This window comes from Petromyzon marinus, chromosome 17, assembly GCF_048934315.1.
Source record: "Petromyzon marinus isolate PM22_M1 ecotype Great Lakes invasive population chromosome 17, UKy_Petmar_22M1.pri1.0, whole genome shotgun sequence".
Classification (NCBI taxonomy): Eukaryota; Metazoa; Chordata; class Hyperoartia; order Petromyzontiformes; family Petromyzontidae; genus Petromyzon; species Petromyzon marinus.
Genome location: NC_133683.1, coordinates 22,141,588 through 22,157,885, shown reverse-complemented (window position 1 = coordinate 22,157,885; position 16,298 = coordinate 22,141,588). Strand labels below are relative to the sequence as shown.

Genomic DNA, 16,298 nt, shown 5'->3' with positions numbered 1-16,298 from the left:
ATCCAACGAGCCGCACGGGGAGGGAAGGTTTTGAGCGTTGCGTGCGTACCGGATATTTGTCAAGAACGTCCACGAGCAGAGCGTCTCCAAACATCAGCCTGCAGTACTCCGCCATCTTGGCCTGCTGTTTGGGGCTGTCGCGAAAACAAATATATACATATACATTAGTAAATAAATAAATTGACGAGACAAAACACGACAAAATCAACGAAAACTAAACGTTTACAGAACACGTAGGTTTTCTCGGCTAATGTTACAATTCATGCTTGCAGTGGTCTAAACCACTCTGAAATCATGTTTGGTTTTGATTTCACAGTATGAAGGCCAAGGCATTCATGCAGGTGATTTAAATATTTTTGGAGGTATTGTATATTTGTTTACGTCACAACTGTGTAAAGAACGGGTGCAGTAAAAAGCAAGGAACTTGCATGACATTCAAAATAAAGTGCCCAACAAAATGAATACATTGTTACATATATAACTGAAGGAATACTGTAACATGAAATGCAGTACAGTATATATATACAATTTATGGCTTAAATTATACAAATTAGTCTCTCACTCAAGACTATTCACAGGTATTCATGAAGATATTTGCTGAACATTTTAAAGAACCAAAGGCGTTAACATAAATTCAGAAAGTATAAACCAATCAACTCATATTTGCCAGTGCAAGCCATTGTGAACGATCAGTAGAATTGAACTTCAGGAAATTACCGAATATCTGGAACAAGTCTACGAATTTGGGAGAGCGATGAATGCAAACAAAAATCAACATTCAACTAAGTTTTCTCAACGAGAGACAATTATTGTATTGGCGTTACACAACTGGAACAGACTAAGGAGCATTTCATTATTAAATTGTGACCTGGATCAAACTGATGAAATGAAGAGGTGAGGCGAGTACAGGTTGCTGTGCTTTTGAATTTTATTTGTCATTTTATAATGAAAATAAACACAAAACTGTTCCTTTAGAAGAAAGTTTTCAATCAGTGCATATTGTCTAGGATGACAGGTGGATGGTAAAGCATAGACGCTGACAAAGGAAGTAGAATAAAAGCTGCAAATGGCACACAAAAAAGCCATGGAGGGATGCACGCTTGGGATTATAATGAGAGATAAAAACAGGAACACATGGACTAGGCGTGGAATTAAACATCATATCTACTCTGAAGAAATGTAAGTGGGCTTGGGCAGGACACATTTGCTAGGACAAGACCGTGGACAGAATAGCGGCCAGAGCGAGGGTAGGGAGAGGATGACCGCCACAGAGATGCAGCGAAGTGATTAGCTCGCGTGCAGGAACCAGATGGACTGTGGCGTTGTAAGACCATTGGGGCATGGCAACGACGTGGTGAGGCCTTCATCGAGCAGTGTATTGGTCACGGCTGCAGCTACTGCTGATGAAAATAAAGAAATTTGTTTGATGTCACTCTAACAATTGAACAATCACTTGCAAGAGGGTACATTGGGGCATGGTGCTCGTATCCTACAGAATGCTGATTGAAACATCGATGAATACAATTTAGCAAAAGAACATTTGATTGAACAACTGACCGTGCAGGGCATGTAATAATTTACCCTTGCGCAATTAATCGATGAATTGTCACAATTCGTGGTCACAATTAAATGTATTAATAAATTTACATATTTGATTTAAAACATGTTTACCATCTCATTTGTGTCGTTTCCTGTTTATTCCGTCTCAGGAGGACTTATCCACAAATCTGGATATCGCCTGATGAAGCTGGTTGTAATTACTGGCGAAACGTCGTACTCGGTTTGTAAATGTTGTGGATTTGCTCTCCAACACACCGGTGTGCTGTGCTAGTGACGAATTGGCATGCTCTGTTTACGTGACAAACCTTACTAATTGGCTGTGTCGGGTGGTGGCGGGTTTAATGACACATTTATATATTTACGTGATCGAACCCAAAAAACCTCTATTATTGTTCTGTCTCGTTTGTGCATTTTTGTTTTTGCTCGTTGAGCCCAAATGAACCTTAATCCAGATCAGTTGCATACGAACAGCTTCAATAAAAAAGATAAATTCTCAACACGTGCAATTCGACACACGTAAACGTGCTAGAAATAGCCTATTTTAAATAATTAATCAATGCGCTGTCACAGCACCTAGACTAGAGTGTGTATGCGAGGAAAGATGGGAGAGTGACGTACGAATCAACGTGGTTCTCAAAGGAAAGGACCACGGGGTACGGCGAGGTCTTGAAGGCAGTCTCAGCGATGGCATCGATCACCTCCTAAACACACAGAAGCGAGGACCCAGCCTCAATCAGCTAGAAATGAGGACAACAGCAATAGCTGCAGCAGCAGTAGCGGCAGCACCGAGTCTTCAAGTCTAACACTCTCTACGCATCTCACCTCTGCAGAAGCCTCTTCTTAGTATTCGTATTTATTTAACCAGGATAAAACCAATGAAAACCACATTTCATTTCGCAAGGAGGTCTTGGCGAAATGGGAGCAATACAGAACTTCCCACCCTTATTCAGCAACCGAACTATTCAGAACTATTCTTAACTATTAATTTCCCGAAGAAGTTCCTAGCACATGGGAGGGAAATGTCGGACATGGTTCCGAGCAAACTCGCGGTAAAACCAAAAAAATAAACGATTCGAACAGCGACGCCGCACAACCGGCAAAAAATGTACCCGAGTCGTACGACACAAATGCAATCCGTATATCACGCTGCGCAGCAGGAAGACACAGGAGTGCGGTGAAACGGGGGGCACCGCCACACCTTGAAGGGAATCTCGGTGGTCATGGTGAAGCCGTGGGTGATGATGGGGTCCTCGTCGGCCGTGCGTCCCTTCCAGCAGTCGAGCTCCACGCAACGGCACCCGGCGAGCAGGGACTGGCGGTACATCTCCACCGACGAGTTGCCCTTGAGCTGCCCCCCTGGGACAAACACGGAGGGGGATCGCGCATGAACGCCGCGGAACCTCCACGTTGTTACCGAGCAGCGAGAGACGAGGTGCCTGCGTTAAATAGCGGCACCACTTGTTTTGTCGTCGTGCTGATTCTCGACAAGCGTTAGATGTACGCACAGGCACCCATACTCATACACACATGTAAAGACGTACACAAGACAAAGAGGAAAGTGCTGCTAGCGAGTAGGACCTATAAAGCCTGGCATGGCACAAAAGGGCGTGGGTGGACAGTACCATGCTTGGACACCTATGTCTAACCTACTGCGGATGTTGACACACAGCACCAGGTACTTATTTGAGGCTCAGTCAACCTAAGGGAGACCCAGGACCAGTTCAGATAATCGTCATTAGTGTTGGTAACCATTGGCAGAAATTAAACTCGGGTCTCCAGGTTCGTAACACAGGACACTAAGACACACACAGAGCCATAAACAAGTGGCATAGCCATCAAGTATGCAGACAGTGCAATTTCCCAGGCACCAGGCTACAAAGAGGGCAGACTCAGATATTTCCTTGCACCAGGCCCCATGCCAACCCATGCCGCTTGTTGCAGAGGTTCGCGGTTCAAACTCAGCAGCCGCCCTGGTTGATACTGCATGCATATTAACCATAAATACACATTGTCTGCGCAACAGTGTCTTAAAGATCTGGTAACGTAAGAGAACAGACTCTGTGTGCATGCTTCACGGGGTCAAATGTCAAATTTAATCAATCACTCACCTAAATTAATTGGGGTAAAAAAAAACAACATAGCAACATCGGCCCATACTGGCAGGTGAAAACCTATTTGTAGTCCTGTGCTGCGTACACCTTGTGCCACACAGGGGCAGCTGCCACCTTGGGTAACTCTTGACACAGTTGCAGCAGGGGATTGTAACGAATGAGATACGATGTAAGGTGATATGGTTGCCGAGGCATTAAAGCGTCATATAAATGCAAATCCTTACCCGTGAGGTAGGTATTGTGCGACGAGTTTATAAAGTAATGAGACAGCGGCTGGGTCATGTCCTCGTTCAAATCCAGCTTCTCTGGAGGGACAATGCCATTCTCCTCTCCGTTCAGGTACCGTAGGAAACCCAGCACGGAAATTTGGCCTGAGGAGGAGGTGAAGGTGGGGAGGTGCAGGTGGGGAGGTGCAGGTGGGGAGGTGCAGGTGGGGAGGTGCAGGTGGGGAGGTGCAGGTGGGGAGGTGAAGGTGGGGAGTGGTGGGGGGGGGGAGTCGGGGGGGGACAAAACACAGGCAGAATAAAGCCCTGCTGTCAACCCCACGGTTCAAGCACAGTAGGGCACATTCCATCACGGGGATGCAATGTGGTACAAAACAACAGGACACCACTGAGGGACCAGTGGAATGTTACTCCACAGTGGAAAAATACTCGATTTATTTCCTTATAGTTATGGTTGTGGCGTGGCTGCAGAACAGGTTTTGCAACATCCGGGAAAGTATAAACCTTCCCATGTTTATGTGCAGTAGAATGAACAAAAATAACCTACCCTGGACTTTACAGGGCAGTCCTTGCTCACCAGCCAAATCCACATTAACTTAAAGTGCTTTCGCTTAACCTGTTCTTTCTTTCCCCTTTAAATAAGGTTAATATTCAATATATTTATTGCAAGAGTGCCCTGGCCTGAAGGCTGACATTATAATTGCTCAATAAACACTGAACAGGAGGTCCCATGATATAAATAGAAAAGTTCACAGTCAACACCGAAACACATCTGACGTCACTATCACTCGAAGAATAAAGTGAGCAGAATAACAGGCGGGATAAAATAACTTTGAGAATACATGAGAGGTTTTGTTTTTACCCTCATGTTTTGGGTACTTACATTACAAATAAGTGTTAGTGACATTCCATGTCATTTATTTGCCTCTTTCCTCACCAATGTATGACAACCGTGTCACTGATGCCATGGTCATTAGACCAAATATAGTCAAATTTACATTCGGAGTCAAAATTATCGCCATATTAATTTAGACAGCAGCAGGCAATGAGACGACTGTACACGAGTTCCACCCTGATTAGGAATCATCAGTGCAGTAAAGCCACCATTGCCTACTGCTGTTGTATACCTATTGAGGCTCATTCAGAGAACAGCACCTGAGAGATGGCTTCCCAAAACTACCGTATTCTCTGGATTGCCAAAAGTTTGGCGGTGCGTCTTACTTTAAACGAAAAACTTTTTTTTATTTTGCCAGGTAAGGCCCACTGAGCTATATAGCTCCATTTCAAAAGTGACCTGACCACAAATTATAGCTCAACGAAGTGGCTTATTACATGTAAATTTAGAGCAGCCAAATACTCTAAATGCATGTTTATAAATGCGAAGGCAAAAACCAGAAGACCCGGAGCAAAATCCACGGGACCACTGGGAGACCATGCAAACTCCAAATATACAGGCGTCAGGGTAGGGATCGAACCCACGACCTCCTGTATACCAGGCGAGGTAATTAACATCTGGCCCCTTTTCAAAGCGTCTTAAAATATGGAGAATACGGGGGTTTATAAGTCCCTTCAAAACACCTAAATCTTTAAATCCCACAACAAATATTGTGCTATGAAGCATGGCAATAAATCCAATACTTATGACACGCTGAGCCGAAATAAGCTGCACAAAGTGAAAATCCAAATGTAATGTATTTTGTTTTGCAGACATTGCTAACTACACTGAAACCATAAACTCACTGCAATTGAGCGATGGGTGAGCGTTTATGTCAGGGTCGTCGGTGAGAGGTCTTGAAGGTCATGGTGAAAGGTCGTTAAGATTGCAGGACATTTCAACATCCCATATCCAGCCCTGGCCAATTAACGGCCATAAACAAGTGCGGTATTTGTGTACAGTGTCAAATGTCATTTTCTGGATGTTGCATGTATGTTGAACTTCTATTGCACCATACGTAGCCAACCGTGCTAATCTTGTAGATGCTCACATATCCGACCTTTTCACATATCCACCTATACCTCTGTCTGCAGAGTCAAATATGCGTCATGAAGGCCGCTTGTGTTGTGGCCGAAACGTCGTGAGTATTTTATTGTGTTATTTTAGTTTATCAATTTATTATTTTATTCTCATTCTACGTGACTTTACCGAAAGAACCAAAGAAGATGAATCCTTGCAGTCACGAAAGCTTTAAATCGAAATGCCTCATTGTACTTTAGTAAATCAAGGGCGGCTGAAACCTGGATTCAAAACCTAGGATATAGGTGGTGCAGGTTCAACGCCACTGACATTGTATTAGCCACCCCAGAGCCAACTGGCGGCCGGCAAGCGTATTCCCACCGTTAAAAATCAAAGGCAGCGGAGAAGCGACGTGTGGAGGTGGTGCGGGCGAGAGTGCGGAGGGGGACGGAGCGCACCTTTCTTGGCGAGGTTGGTGCTCTCGAACTTGTCGATGAGCGCCTGCACCTGGTGGGTCTTCATCGGAGGGAAGAGGACCTCGTTGAGACGAGGGTCACGCTGCTTGCTGTTGATGAAGTCCGTAAATTGCTCGACCGTCATGTAGGGCTTATTTTTGGCGCCGCTGGTTAAAGAGATGGACAATCGTGCCGCTATTAATTCATGGATGGGCGTCGGTTTGTTGTTCCGACGTCCAGAGAGTTAGTACGAGCATGAGCAATACACCGAAGATAATCGTGCGGGTTTCCATGGCGAAATGCATACGTTTATCTTTTGAGATGGTGTGACCCAACCTGGAGAGTGGGTATGAACATTTAATACAGCAGTTGAATGAGCTGAGATTACTCGCTAGAAATTAATATCAATAGAAGGCTGAAACACAATATTTTTTAAATCATCACCATCATCACACCATTATTGATGTATTGAAAATGTTTGTCCCTCCATTTGGCTTTTAACTCAAGAACTAAAAGAAGTACAAGGCCCCCCCCCCCCCCCCCCCCCCACCATGTGCACACCTGTGGTAGCCAGAGTACAGTACAGCAACATATTTAACTTCAACTGCACTGCACTCGCCTGTCCACCATATCATCCCAAAGCCGGCTATTGCAACCTGCTGCACCTGGCAGTAGCCGATCCACACGCTGTCCGGGCTCATCTAGACCCTGATTAGCTTCCGAGATGTGACGAGATATCGGGCACATTCTGTGTCATCTGGTCAAAGGCCAAGTCCACACGCTCTGGGTTATTAATTTATTTAGCTTCGCGCAACACGGCGGCGTTCACCTCTCGGCAAAGATGCTGTCTATGTCGGTCCTGGGGCAGAGTTTGTTGACGAAGCTGTAGAACGCCTCGTATGTGAAGGTCTCTATCGGGATGTTATCGTTCTGCAAGAATGAAAAAAAAACATCTTCCGCTTGGGCTGCGCACACACGGGTGCGTGGATACACACACGCACGCAGATGCATGCACACACGCACACACGGGTGCGTGGATACACACACGCACGCAGATGCATGCACACACGCACACACACACACGCGGGTGCGTGCGCACAGCCGCGCGTGTCTGGCTCCGCACAGCATCCACCGCCGCTGCCCCCCTGGGTCTCGTTAGGAGTGCGCCACACGGAGCCGCAATCTTGCCAAAATCAAGATGTTCACGATGCCTGTGCGCGAGATATTTTAAACAAAAACACGAGTATAAAACTTCATCGCGGCAGATTCACCATGAGACGTGAAAACACCGCGTGTTTTTGCTTTACTCGTTCAGCAGGCCAATTTTTGTTCGTACAAACATACATTTTACATATTTGATATCTCACATTGGCTGTTTTTTTTTTACTTTTGACACTTTTATTCCAAAGTTATGAGGATTTTATTTTTTAAAATATATTGCGTACTATTCAACGATCCAGGTTGTTGAATAAACTAATTAATTATCACATTAGTCCATCTGACGACTTGATTTGATTAGCTTTAATCAGTGGAAGATTAGAGTAAAAAATGTATCATTGTCGACACGATCTAACCAATAAGGCACCAATTATGAAAAAGAAGCCTCTGTATAACATTAACTATCGGCTCCATGTCAAGACAAATAAATGTCCATTCAGAATTCTTGCAGTAAGCAGTGCATCACCCCGAGTTAGAGGATGGCCCACAATAGGAAAAATCACAACCACTGTATGTCATATCCCCTCAAAGTGACTTATAATCCTCAGAGAGAAATTTGTCAAAGGTAGAGTTTGCAAAATTGAGGGGGGGAAAAAACATCCATTGACTGACCTATGAACATAAACGCATTAAACATGATAATCTAGGGGTTATCAACAAAGGCTCAATCCCAAATCTGAGCCAAGGATATCAGCTGTGTCAGCTCAGCGCTGATTCCTCGTGGAATTGTTTTAAAATCCAAGAATACGAATTCATGAACCGAAGAATAGAAGTATTTATTATAAATTCTACACCACTTACAAAAACTGTCATAAGTTTCTTAAAGTGCCTACCGATTGCTGAAATGAAAGGAATGGGCTTAATATATTGCAAAAGTAAAAAAAAATGTTTTACGAGTCAAATAAAACACGTGATTTTAAGCCGAGGCTTTATTGATGTGCTTTGTGTGTGACTTCAACTCCTTAATAGGCTTCATAAATCTCAGGAAACACCGAGAGCGAAACTTGTAATGGAGTAGAACAACGCGCCAGATTAATTAAATTCGCACAAAATCCGGACAGAAAACTCTTGAAGATGATCCCCCCCCACCTCTCCCCGAGGACGTGAAGTTGGCCTAATCTCAACCGTTGTCCCATTCGCATGCACGTGGAACACTCTGCTCTGTGTGCACGGAGAGCGAGAGAGAGACAGCAGTGGTGTGCACCCTTTGGGCTCGCCGTGCGCCGTCGAGCACACCTACTTATCACCTGTCCTACGTTGTAATTACATTCGTAAGTAATTAACGCCAAAAACAATTAGCTAAGAGCTAAACACTAGAGATGACAGGCGTCAACTCTAGCGATGTCACGTGCACCCCCCCCCCCCCCCAGAGATGTCTCACGTACCCCCAAGATGTCGCGCCTACCCCCTAGAGATGTCTCACGTACCCCCTAGATGTTGCGCCTACCCCCTAGAGATGTCTCACGTACCCCCTAGAGATGTCACGCGTACCCCCTACAGATGTCTCACGTACCCCCTAGATGTCACGCGTACCTCCGAGAGATATCGCACGTACCCTCAGATGTCACACGTACCCCCTAGAGATGTCCCACGTACCCTCAGATGTCTCACGTACCCCCTAGATGTCACATGCACCCCCTAGAGATGTCTCACGTACCCTCAGATGTCACATGCACCCCCTAGAGATGTCTCACGTACCCTCAGATGTCACATGCACCCCCTAGAGATGTCTCATGTACCCTCAGATGTCACGCGTACCTCCTAGAGATATCTCACGTACCCTCAGATGTCACATATACCCCCTAGAGATGTCTCACGTACCCTCAGATGTCACGCGTACCCCCTAGAGATGTCTCACGTACCCCCTAGAGATATCACGTGTACCCCCTAGAGATGTCTCACGTACCCCCTAGATGTCACGCGTACCTCCTAGAGATATCTCACGTACCCTCAGATGTCACGCGTACCCCCTAGAGATATCTCACGTACCCTCAGATGTCACATGTACCCCCTAGAGATGTCTCACGTACCCTCAGATGTCACGCGTACCTCCTAGAGATATCTCACATACCCTCAGATGTCACGCGTACCCATAGGAGATGTCTCACGTACCCTCAGATGTCTCACGTACCCTCAGATATCACATGCACCCCCTAGAGATGTCTCACGTACCCTCAGATGTCACGCGTACCTCCGAGAGATATCTCACGTACCCCCTAGAGATGTCACGCGTACCCCCTAGAGATGTCTCACGTACCCCCTAGATGTCACGCGTACCGCCTAGAGATATCTCACGTACCCTCAGATGTCACGCGTACCTCCGAGAGATATCTCACGTACCCCCTAGAGATGTCACGCGTACCCCCTAGAGATGTCTCACGTACCCTCAGATGTCACATGTACCCCCTAGATGTCACGTGTACCCCCTAGATGTCACACGTACCTTCTACAGATATCATGTGTACCCCCTACAGATGTCTCACGTACACTCTAGATGTCACACGCATCTCCTAGATGCCACGTGTACCCCCTAGATGTCACGCGTGCCCACTAAAGATGTCATGCGAATCCCTAGAGATGTCTCAAGTACCCTCTAGATGTCACGCTTACCCCTTAGATATGTCTCGCGTACCCGTTAGAGATATGACGTGTATCCTCTAGATGTCACGCGTATTTCCTAGAGATGTTACGTGCACCCCCAAGAGATGCCACGTGTACCCCTTAGCGATGTCTCGACATACCACTGGGTTGGGAACCACGGAGCTAGAGGAAGGGTGAAGGGAACGTCGCCTTACCCTTCCAGAAGGAAGCTCACAGCTCATCAGAGCATTCTCAACCTTTTTCTTGTCGGTGGGAAACATGCGCAGAATGCTAAACAGAGGAGAAAGGGAAACACAAATACATTTAATTGCAGACGCTGCTCCGTTTGACACGCAGACGGCTTTCGCGACCAACGTTATGATTCATAATTGATTTTTGGGTCTGACTGCATAACTGAAACGTGTGTCGTAAACCCCCTCTGCCTGGCACAGTCAATTAAAAAAGCTGGCACAGTCAATTAAAAAAGCTGGCACAGAAAAAAAGACGTGGCCAGTTTATCACTTCTTCAGCAGCAACACCGGTGCATTGTTGGAGAGTGATCTCACCGCATTTAACAACTGGGTATCCAAGTGTTTTACATGACGCATATTTGTGCGACCAGATCCAAAAATGTAAAACACATTTGTAAAATGACACTGCAATAAACAGTACAAGTATTATCGGTGATGTTTTGGCCAAAGCCCCATCTTCAAAGCAAAGAAGGATCTTTCTTTCACTCTCTCATGAAGAACAATATCCCTAAATGGTGCCTATTATAATATATCTTTTTTCCTGTGTTGAGTTTCTGCTGTTTGCGTTTGTGCACCACTGCCAACGATGTATGAAAAATGTTTCCTTCAATTTTTGGATTTCAAAAATGTAACATTTCCTGAAATAAGGTTAGCTCAAATAAGCATTAAAGAGAATACATGCGAGCTCCTATTTACGAATCAACTTAATCATAACGGCAGCAAAGGAAACGGTTTGGTATGTTTTTATTATGCAATTATTAAACAGAGAAATGTCTGGATTACATTATTGAGTGTTTTACAGTTTTGAAGAGAGCATTTACCTTAAATGTCCACTACGGTCAAGGCCGCGCACGACAAGAGTGAGGAGGTGGCTGTATCATTATAAGCCTTGCACATTCCATGTTTTCACATTCCACCAATCATCAACACAAGCTCGTAAAACATCAGCAGTGAGCATTATGCATACCTTTTGCTTCATTGACAATATGAATTTATGCTCTAGCTACGAGGCAATAGAATTGTCCAAGATAGGCTAAAAACAAGAGGTCAATGTGAAATGAGATAAACTATTTTTTTATTTTACCAGGTAAGGTCCACTGAGCTATAGAGATATTTTTCAGAAGCGATCTGGCCACAAATGATAGCTCAATGAAGTGGCTTATCACGTGCAAATGTATGTTTCTACATGTGGAGGGAAAAAGCAGAGGATCTGGAGAAAAATCCAGACGACCACGGGGAGAACATGCAACTCCAAATAAACAGGCATGAGGGTCGGGATCGAACCTACGACCTCCTGTATACAAGAGAGGTCGTTAATATCTCGCACCAATGGGCCACCGTAAATAGTTTATATATCAGTTTAACACGTCGGCTTTCGCGACCAATATTATTTATAATAAAGGTTTTTGGGTTAGATCGCGTAAGTATGAATTAACAATTGTAAATGTTGTGGATTTACTCTCCAACACACCTGTGGGCTGAAGTAGTAACTAGTTGTCACGTTGTTCACGTGACGAACCTTCCTGACTGTGTCGTGTGCTGGAGGGTTACGACACATTCACACTTACGCGCTCTAACCCAGAATCCTTTATTATGAGTGTATATATCGATGACCACCATGGGTAAAGAAGTGTTATAAAGCTGCTGCGAGGACACGTTGGGGCAAGCAGGGAGCAGTGTACATCTATGCTTCCCACCTTTACCAACTGGCACATGACCAGTGTGGGGATGGAGGGTCAAATATCCCTCACGGTCCGCACGGTGTGCTGTACATGTACTTGATTCCCATACACCCCTTCGTTTCTCAACAACTCAAATGTTGTCATGAAGGATGCTCAGACTTCAAGAAAGCATTTGAGTTGTGGATACACAGCGCACCTCATTGTGCACTGTGTAGAGGATCGCAGGTAACGTATAAGTAATTGACAGACATGGAGGATCTTGGATCATTAATATCTAATTAACATGCACGGAGAGAATCGTGGGAAATGAATATTTAATTATCAAACATGGAGGAACCTGAATAGTATGGGCACCGAAGATGATGCTACTGCGCGTGTTTTGCGATTGTGCTCTAGAATTAAAGTTGAACCTTTAGCTATTCGGTGTAATCTTCAGCATTTCACTCCACGTGCGAGGAACTTCTTCAGTAACGTGAACTGTTCAGAGCTATTCCGAAACATTCAGTTCCCCAGCACGTGGGGCGAAACTGACACTGCTGATTAAACCCTGAAGGTCAACTCTGGCCCAGACTTTGCTGCTTAAACAAATGCTTCAGGGGAAGAGTGGTCTATAAGGACAAACACCAATGGGCTATATATTAAATTCAAATGGAGAAATGGACTGCAGTTAATTTTACTAGTATATTTTTCAAACGGACTAACTGTCGATTAATTATATATTTATTACATTTTGCTGTGCATGGCGGCTCCAAATTTAGTCTCTGCACTGCAGCGTAAATTTGCTGCCCAAGGTGGCAAAAATAGGAGGCAAAACTTTCAACGGTACCAATTTCATTACATGGCCGATAGAAGTGAATTCATGCGGCAGCCTAATTATTTTGGGTAACTTAAAACTAACACTGTATATAGAAATAAAAAAATAACTAAGTTATGCCACATTTCTGGTACCGAACAAGTGGCATTATCTGGTCTCGGCCTGTGAACTAATTCTGGGTGAGTATGGCGCTCAGTTGCCGACCGGCAGATAAAGACGTCTGGCAATGTTCCGTAATGGTGATAAATGCACAAGACAAATTGCAACGAAAACGTTAACAAAATTTAAAACAATTTAAATAAATCCCATCTTACGCTTGAATACAATTTTTGGCCACAGATGTTGTCATCGACTTCCTTCTCGCGCTATGCACGAATTTCCACAATGTGTTCCTAAATGAGCACCATCAGCAGTAACAGTAAATTAGAATTAACATGCTAATTGCCTTTTAATGCTTAAACAACTGTAGTGAACAGTAAATTGCTCCGCGCCTATAACAAATCCTATTACCATACAGTACATTTAAAAAACAAGTTACAAGTACTCTGTAAATGCAGCCACACTCACCTTCTGACTGGCACTTTATCTTCAGTATTCGACTGCAGTTTCAGTTTTGTGTATCTGCCAGAAGAAAAGAAAATGATATACGATTAGACACACACCAAGTTTCTCAAATCCCCATGCACCAGTCCCACCCAGCAGTATAGTCAAATGCAGTGGTGGGCCGTGTTTTTTACATCTCGGCCTTCAATGCTATCCTCCCGCAATTAAACCGCCTTCCAATAACATCACCATGACACGAGGGCTATAGGCGATTGTCATTCGACGTAACCACCCCATATTCACAGTGACAGCAACTTTCATCGAGTGGAATAAAGTGATTTAACACGAGGCTCAACACCTATGAGAGTTACCATACACTAATTGCAGAGACATGAATACACGGTGACTGAAACCATCAAGGATGTACCACTATTACGCAGTATAACAGGATGCTGCATCACAAATAGACATCGCATAGCCCACATCAATGTCATTACCAAAGAAACAAGAACAAACAACAACCAGTCACATTTACTCATACGACCACCAAGCAAGCAAACATGACGTAAAACACAGATAACACTATCAGGATTCAACAGGCTTCCCCACAGAAGAAAACATTCTAAAGCACTACATCTAAAAAACTAAACGTCACAACATGAAATTTTGATTTAAAGCATTCGTGACTGCAGTAATTCATATTCTTAGCTCTTTCGGTAAAGTCACGTTGAAGGGAAACAATAAAATACTAACATATATATAAAACAATAAAAATTCTCACGACGTTTTGACCATAACACAAACGGTCGTCATCAGGTGTGTCGGTTTGCATTAATGTATTTATTTTTTAACGGTGTATTTATTTATAAAAAAATCGCTGCGTGTGGCACTGACGTTTTTTATAAATAAATACACCGTTTAAAAATAAATCAATTAATGCAAACCGACACACCTGATGACGACCGTTTGTGTTATGGTCAAAACGTCGTGATAATTTTTATTGTTTTATATATATTTTATTATTTTATTGTTTCCCTTCAACGTGACTTTACCAAAAGAGCTAAGAATATGTCACAAGATGAAGTTTAAATAAATCTCAGATTATGCTACATTACGTGCTAGCTAATTTAACTTCAGTTAGCTAACTGGCCCTCCGTTCACGCCAGACGAAAAATGCTGACGTAGGCGGCTAGGCCAGCTAGAAGGCTCCAGCGTGTCAAAGAATACGCCCAACTTGGCAAACTCGACATCTGATTGGTGCAATAATATCACAATCAACAACATCGTCCCCATTTGCTTCAACAGCAGAGGGGATTCACTCGACATTCTGAAGGCCTCAGGGTAGATTTTTCACCCGGAGAGGCGGAGACAGCACAGGTGGAAAATCTGATTGTATAAAAGCTCTAATTTTTGAGCTGCATTGGAAGCAACGCAACTGAGGGAGAGAGTAGCAACAAAATGACGTTAATAGACTGATGAGAAGGAACTTTGTTAAATACATATAGCATTAATGAAAATATTTTTTTTTTATTATAAAAATACAATTTTCTGATTCTGACCATCTCTCGGCCAGCAGAGAAGGCCTTGCTGGCCCTGACGGCCAGGCTCTGGTGAAATGGCAGTTTGCATGTGATGGGATAAAGTGTGGGTTTACTCCCGCTACCTCTAAGATTAAACTATTTTTATTTAACCAGGTAAGGCCCAATGAGCTATATAGCTATTTTTCAGAAGCGACCGGCCACAAATCATAGCTCAACTAAGTGGCTTATTACGTGGAAATGTGTGACAGCCAAATACTCTAAAGGTATGTTTCTAAATGTGGAGAGAAAAACCGGAGGACCCAGAGAAAAATCAACACGACCACGGGGATAACAAGCAAACTCCAAATATACAGGAGTCAGGGTTGGGATAGAACCCATAACCTCTTGCATACCAGGCAATGTAGTTAACATCTTGACACTGTGGCGCCCAGTGTGGAAGGCCAAAACACCCATCTATAGTGATCCCAAGTAGAAGCCCTTCACATGCATCACCGCTCCCCATCCCCCCACTACAAAAAGACAAAGATCCTCCCCTAGAGCCTTAACACACTGTTGAGGCAAGTGTTGTAAGCAAACGACCTATGAAGGTTGGCACGGCACGAGGGGGTGGCATGGTCAGGACCACTGGCCGCCTTTGTCTCCCGAGTGGCTATCTTTACACACCAAACCAGGTTCTCATTTGTGGCCGAGTCAAACGAGGAGGGGGCGAGGGACTGGCTCATATATAGTCGGTCACCGGTGTTGGCCATGAGCAGGAATCGAACTCGGGTTGCCGACTGAATCATGCAGCGTGCCAAACACGACACTATCACTCCACAAAGACAAAGATCCCCGCTAAACTCTTTTGTTCTTTCGGTAAAGTCACGTCGATAGAAAAAATAACTAATAAATCACGACGTTTCGATAGCAACACAAGTCATCATCTGAAGACGATGGCTTGTGTTACTATCGTCTTCAGATGATGGCTTGTGTTGCTATCGAAACGTCGTGATTTATTTATTTTTATCTACGTGGCTTTACCGAAAGAACCAAAGAGTATGAATTCCTGCAGTCACGAAAGCTTCAAATCAAGATTCCCCATATAGCCTTAACAGACTGTTGGGCCAACACACACATAAACACGAAAACAAATATTCATCTCTGTATGAGTTTGTTACACAGGTGTGCACATGAGCAAATGCGAGTGCACAAGTTTACATGCATGCAACATATTTGCGCGCGTGCACATAGACGCACACATATACGGTGCCACCAATAAATCTACTCAAACGAGGTACTGAACATCTCTTTTAAAGGGACCTCTGGGGCTACCGTGAAGGCCCTAGGGGAAGCTCAATCCTTGAGGAAGTCTTCAGCAACCGTGTG

The 16,298-nt window shown here is 44.2% G+C and overlaps 1 protein-coding gene across 5 annotated transcripts in view; it reads right to left on the bottom strand.

The window, feature by feature from the left end:
• LOC116943154 (1-phosphatidylinositol 4,5-bisphosphate phosphodiesterase beta-1-like) overlaps positions 1 to 16,298 on the bottom strand; it is a 169,565-nt gene that overhangs the window by 34,454 nt on the left and 118,813 nt on the right. For all 5 annotated transcript variants that reach the window (XM_032955743.2, XM_032955744.2, XM_032955745.2 and 2 more), the window contains exons 6-13: positions 13,417 to 13,470; positions 10,318 to 10,393; positions 7,134 to 7,234; positions 6,308 to 6,471; positions 3,896 to 4,042; positions 2,759 to 2,916; positions 2,179 to 2,261; positions 50 to 134 (exon numbers count right to left, since the gene is read on the bottom strand). In XM_032955743.2, coding sequence (XP_032811634.1) covers positions 50 to 134; positions 2,179 to 2,261; positions 2,759 to 2,916; positions 3,896 to 4,042; positions 6,308 to 6,471; positions 7,134 to 7,234; positions 10,318 to 10,393; positions 13,417 to 13,470 — 868 coding nt within the window. The remainder of the gene's footprint in view (positions 1 to 49; positions 135 to 2,178; positions 2,262 to 2,758; positions 2,917 to 3,895; positions 4,043 to 6,307; positions 6,472 to 7,133; positions 7,235 to 10,317; positions 10,394 to 13,416; positions 13,471 to 16,298) is intronic.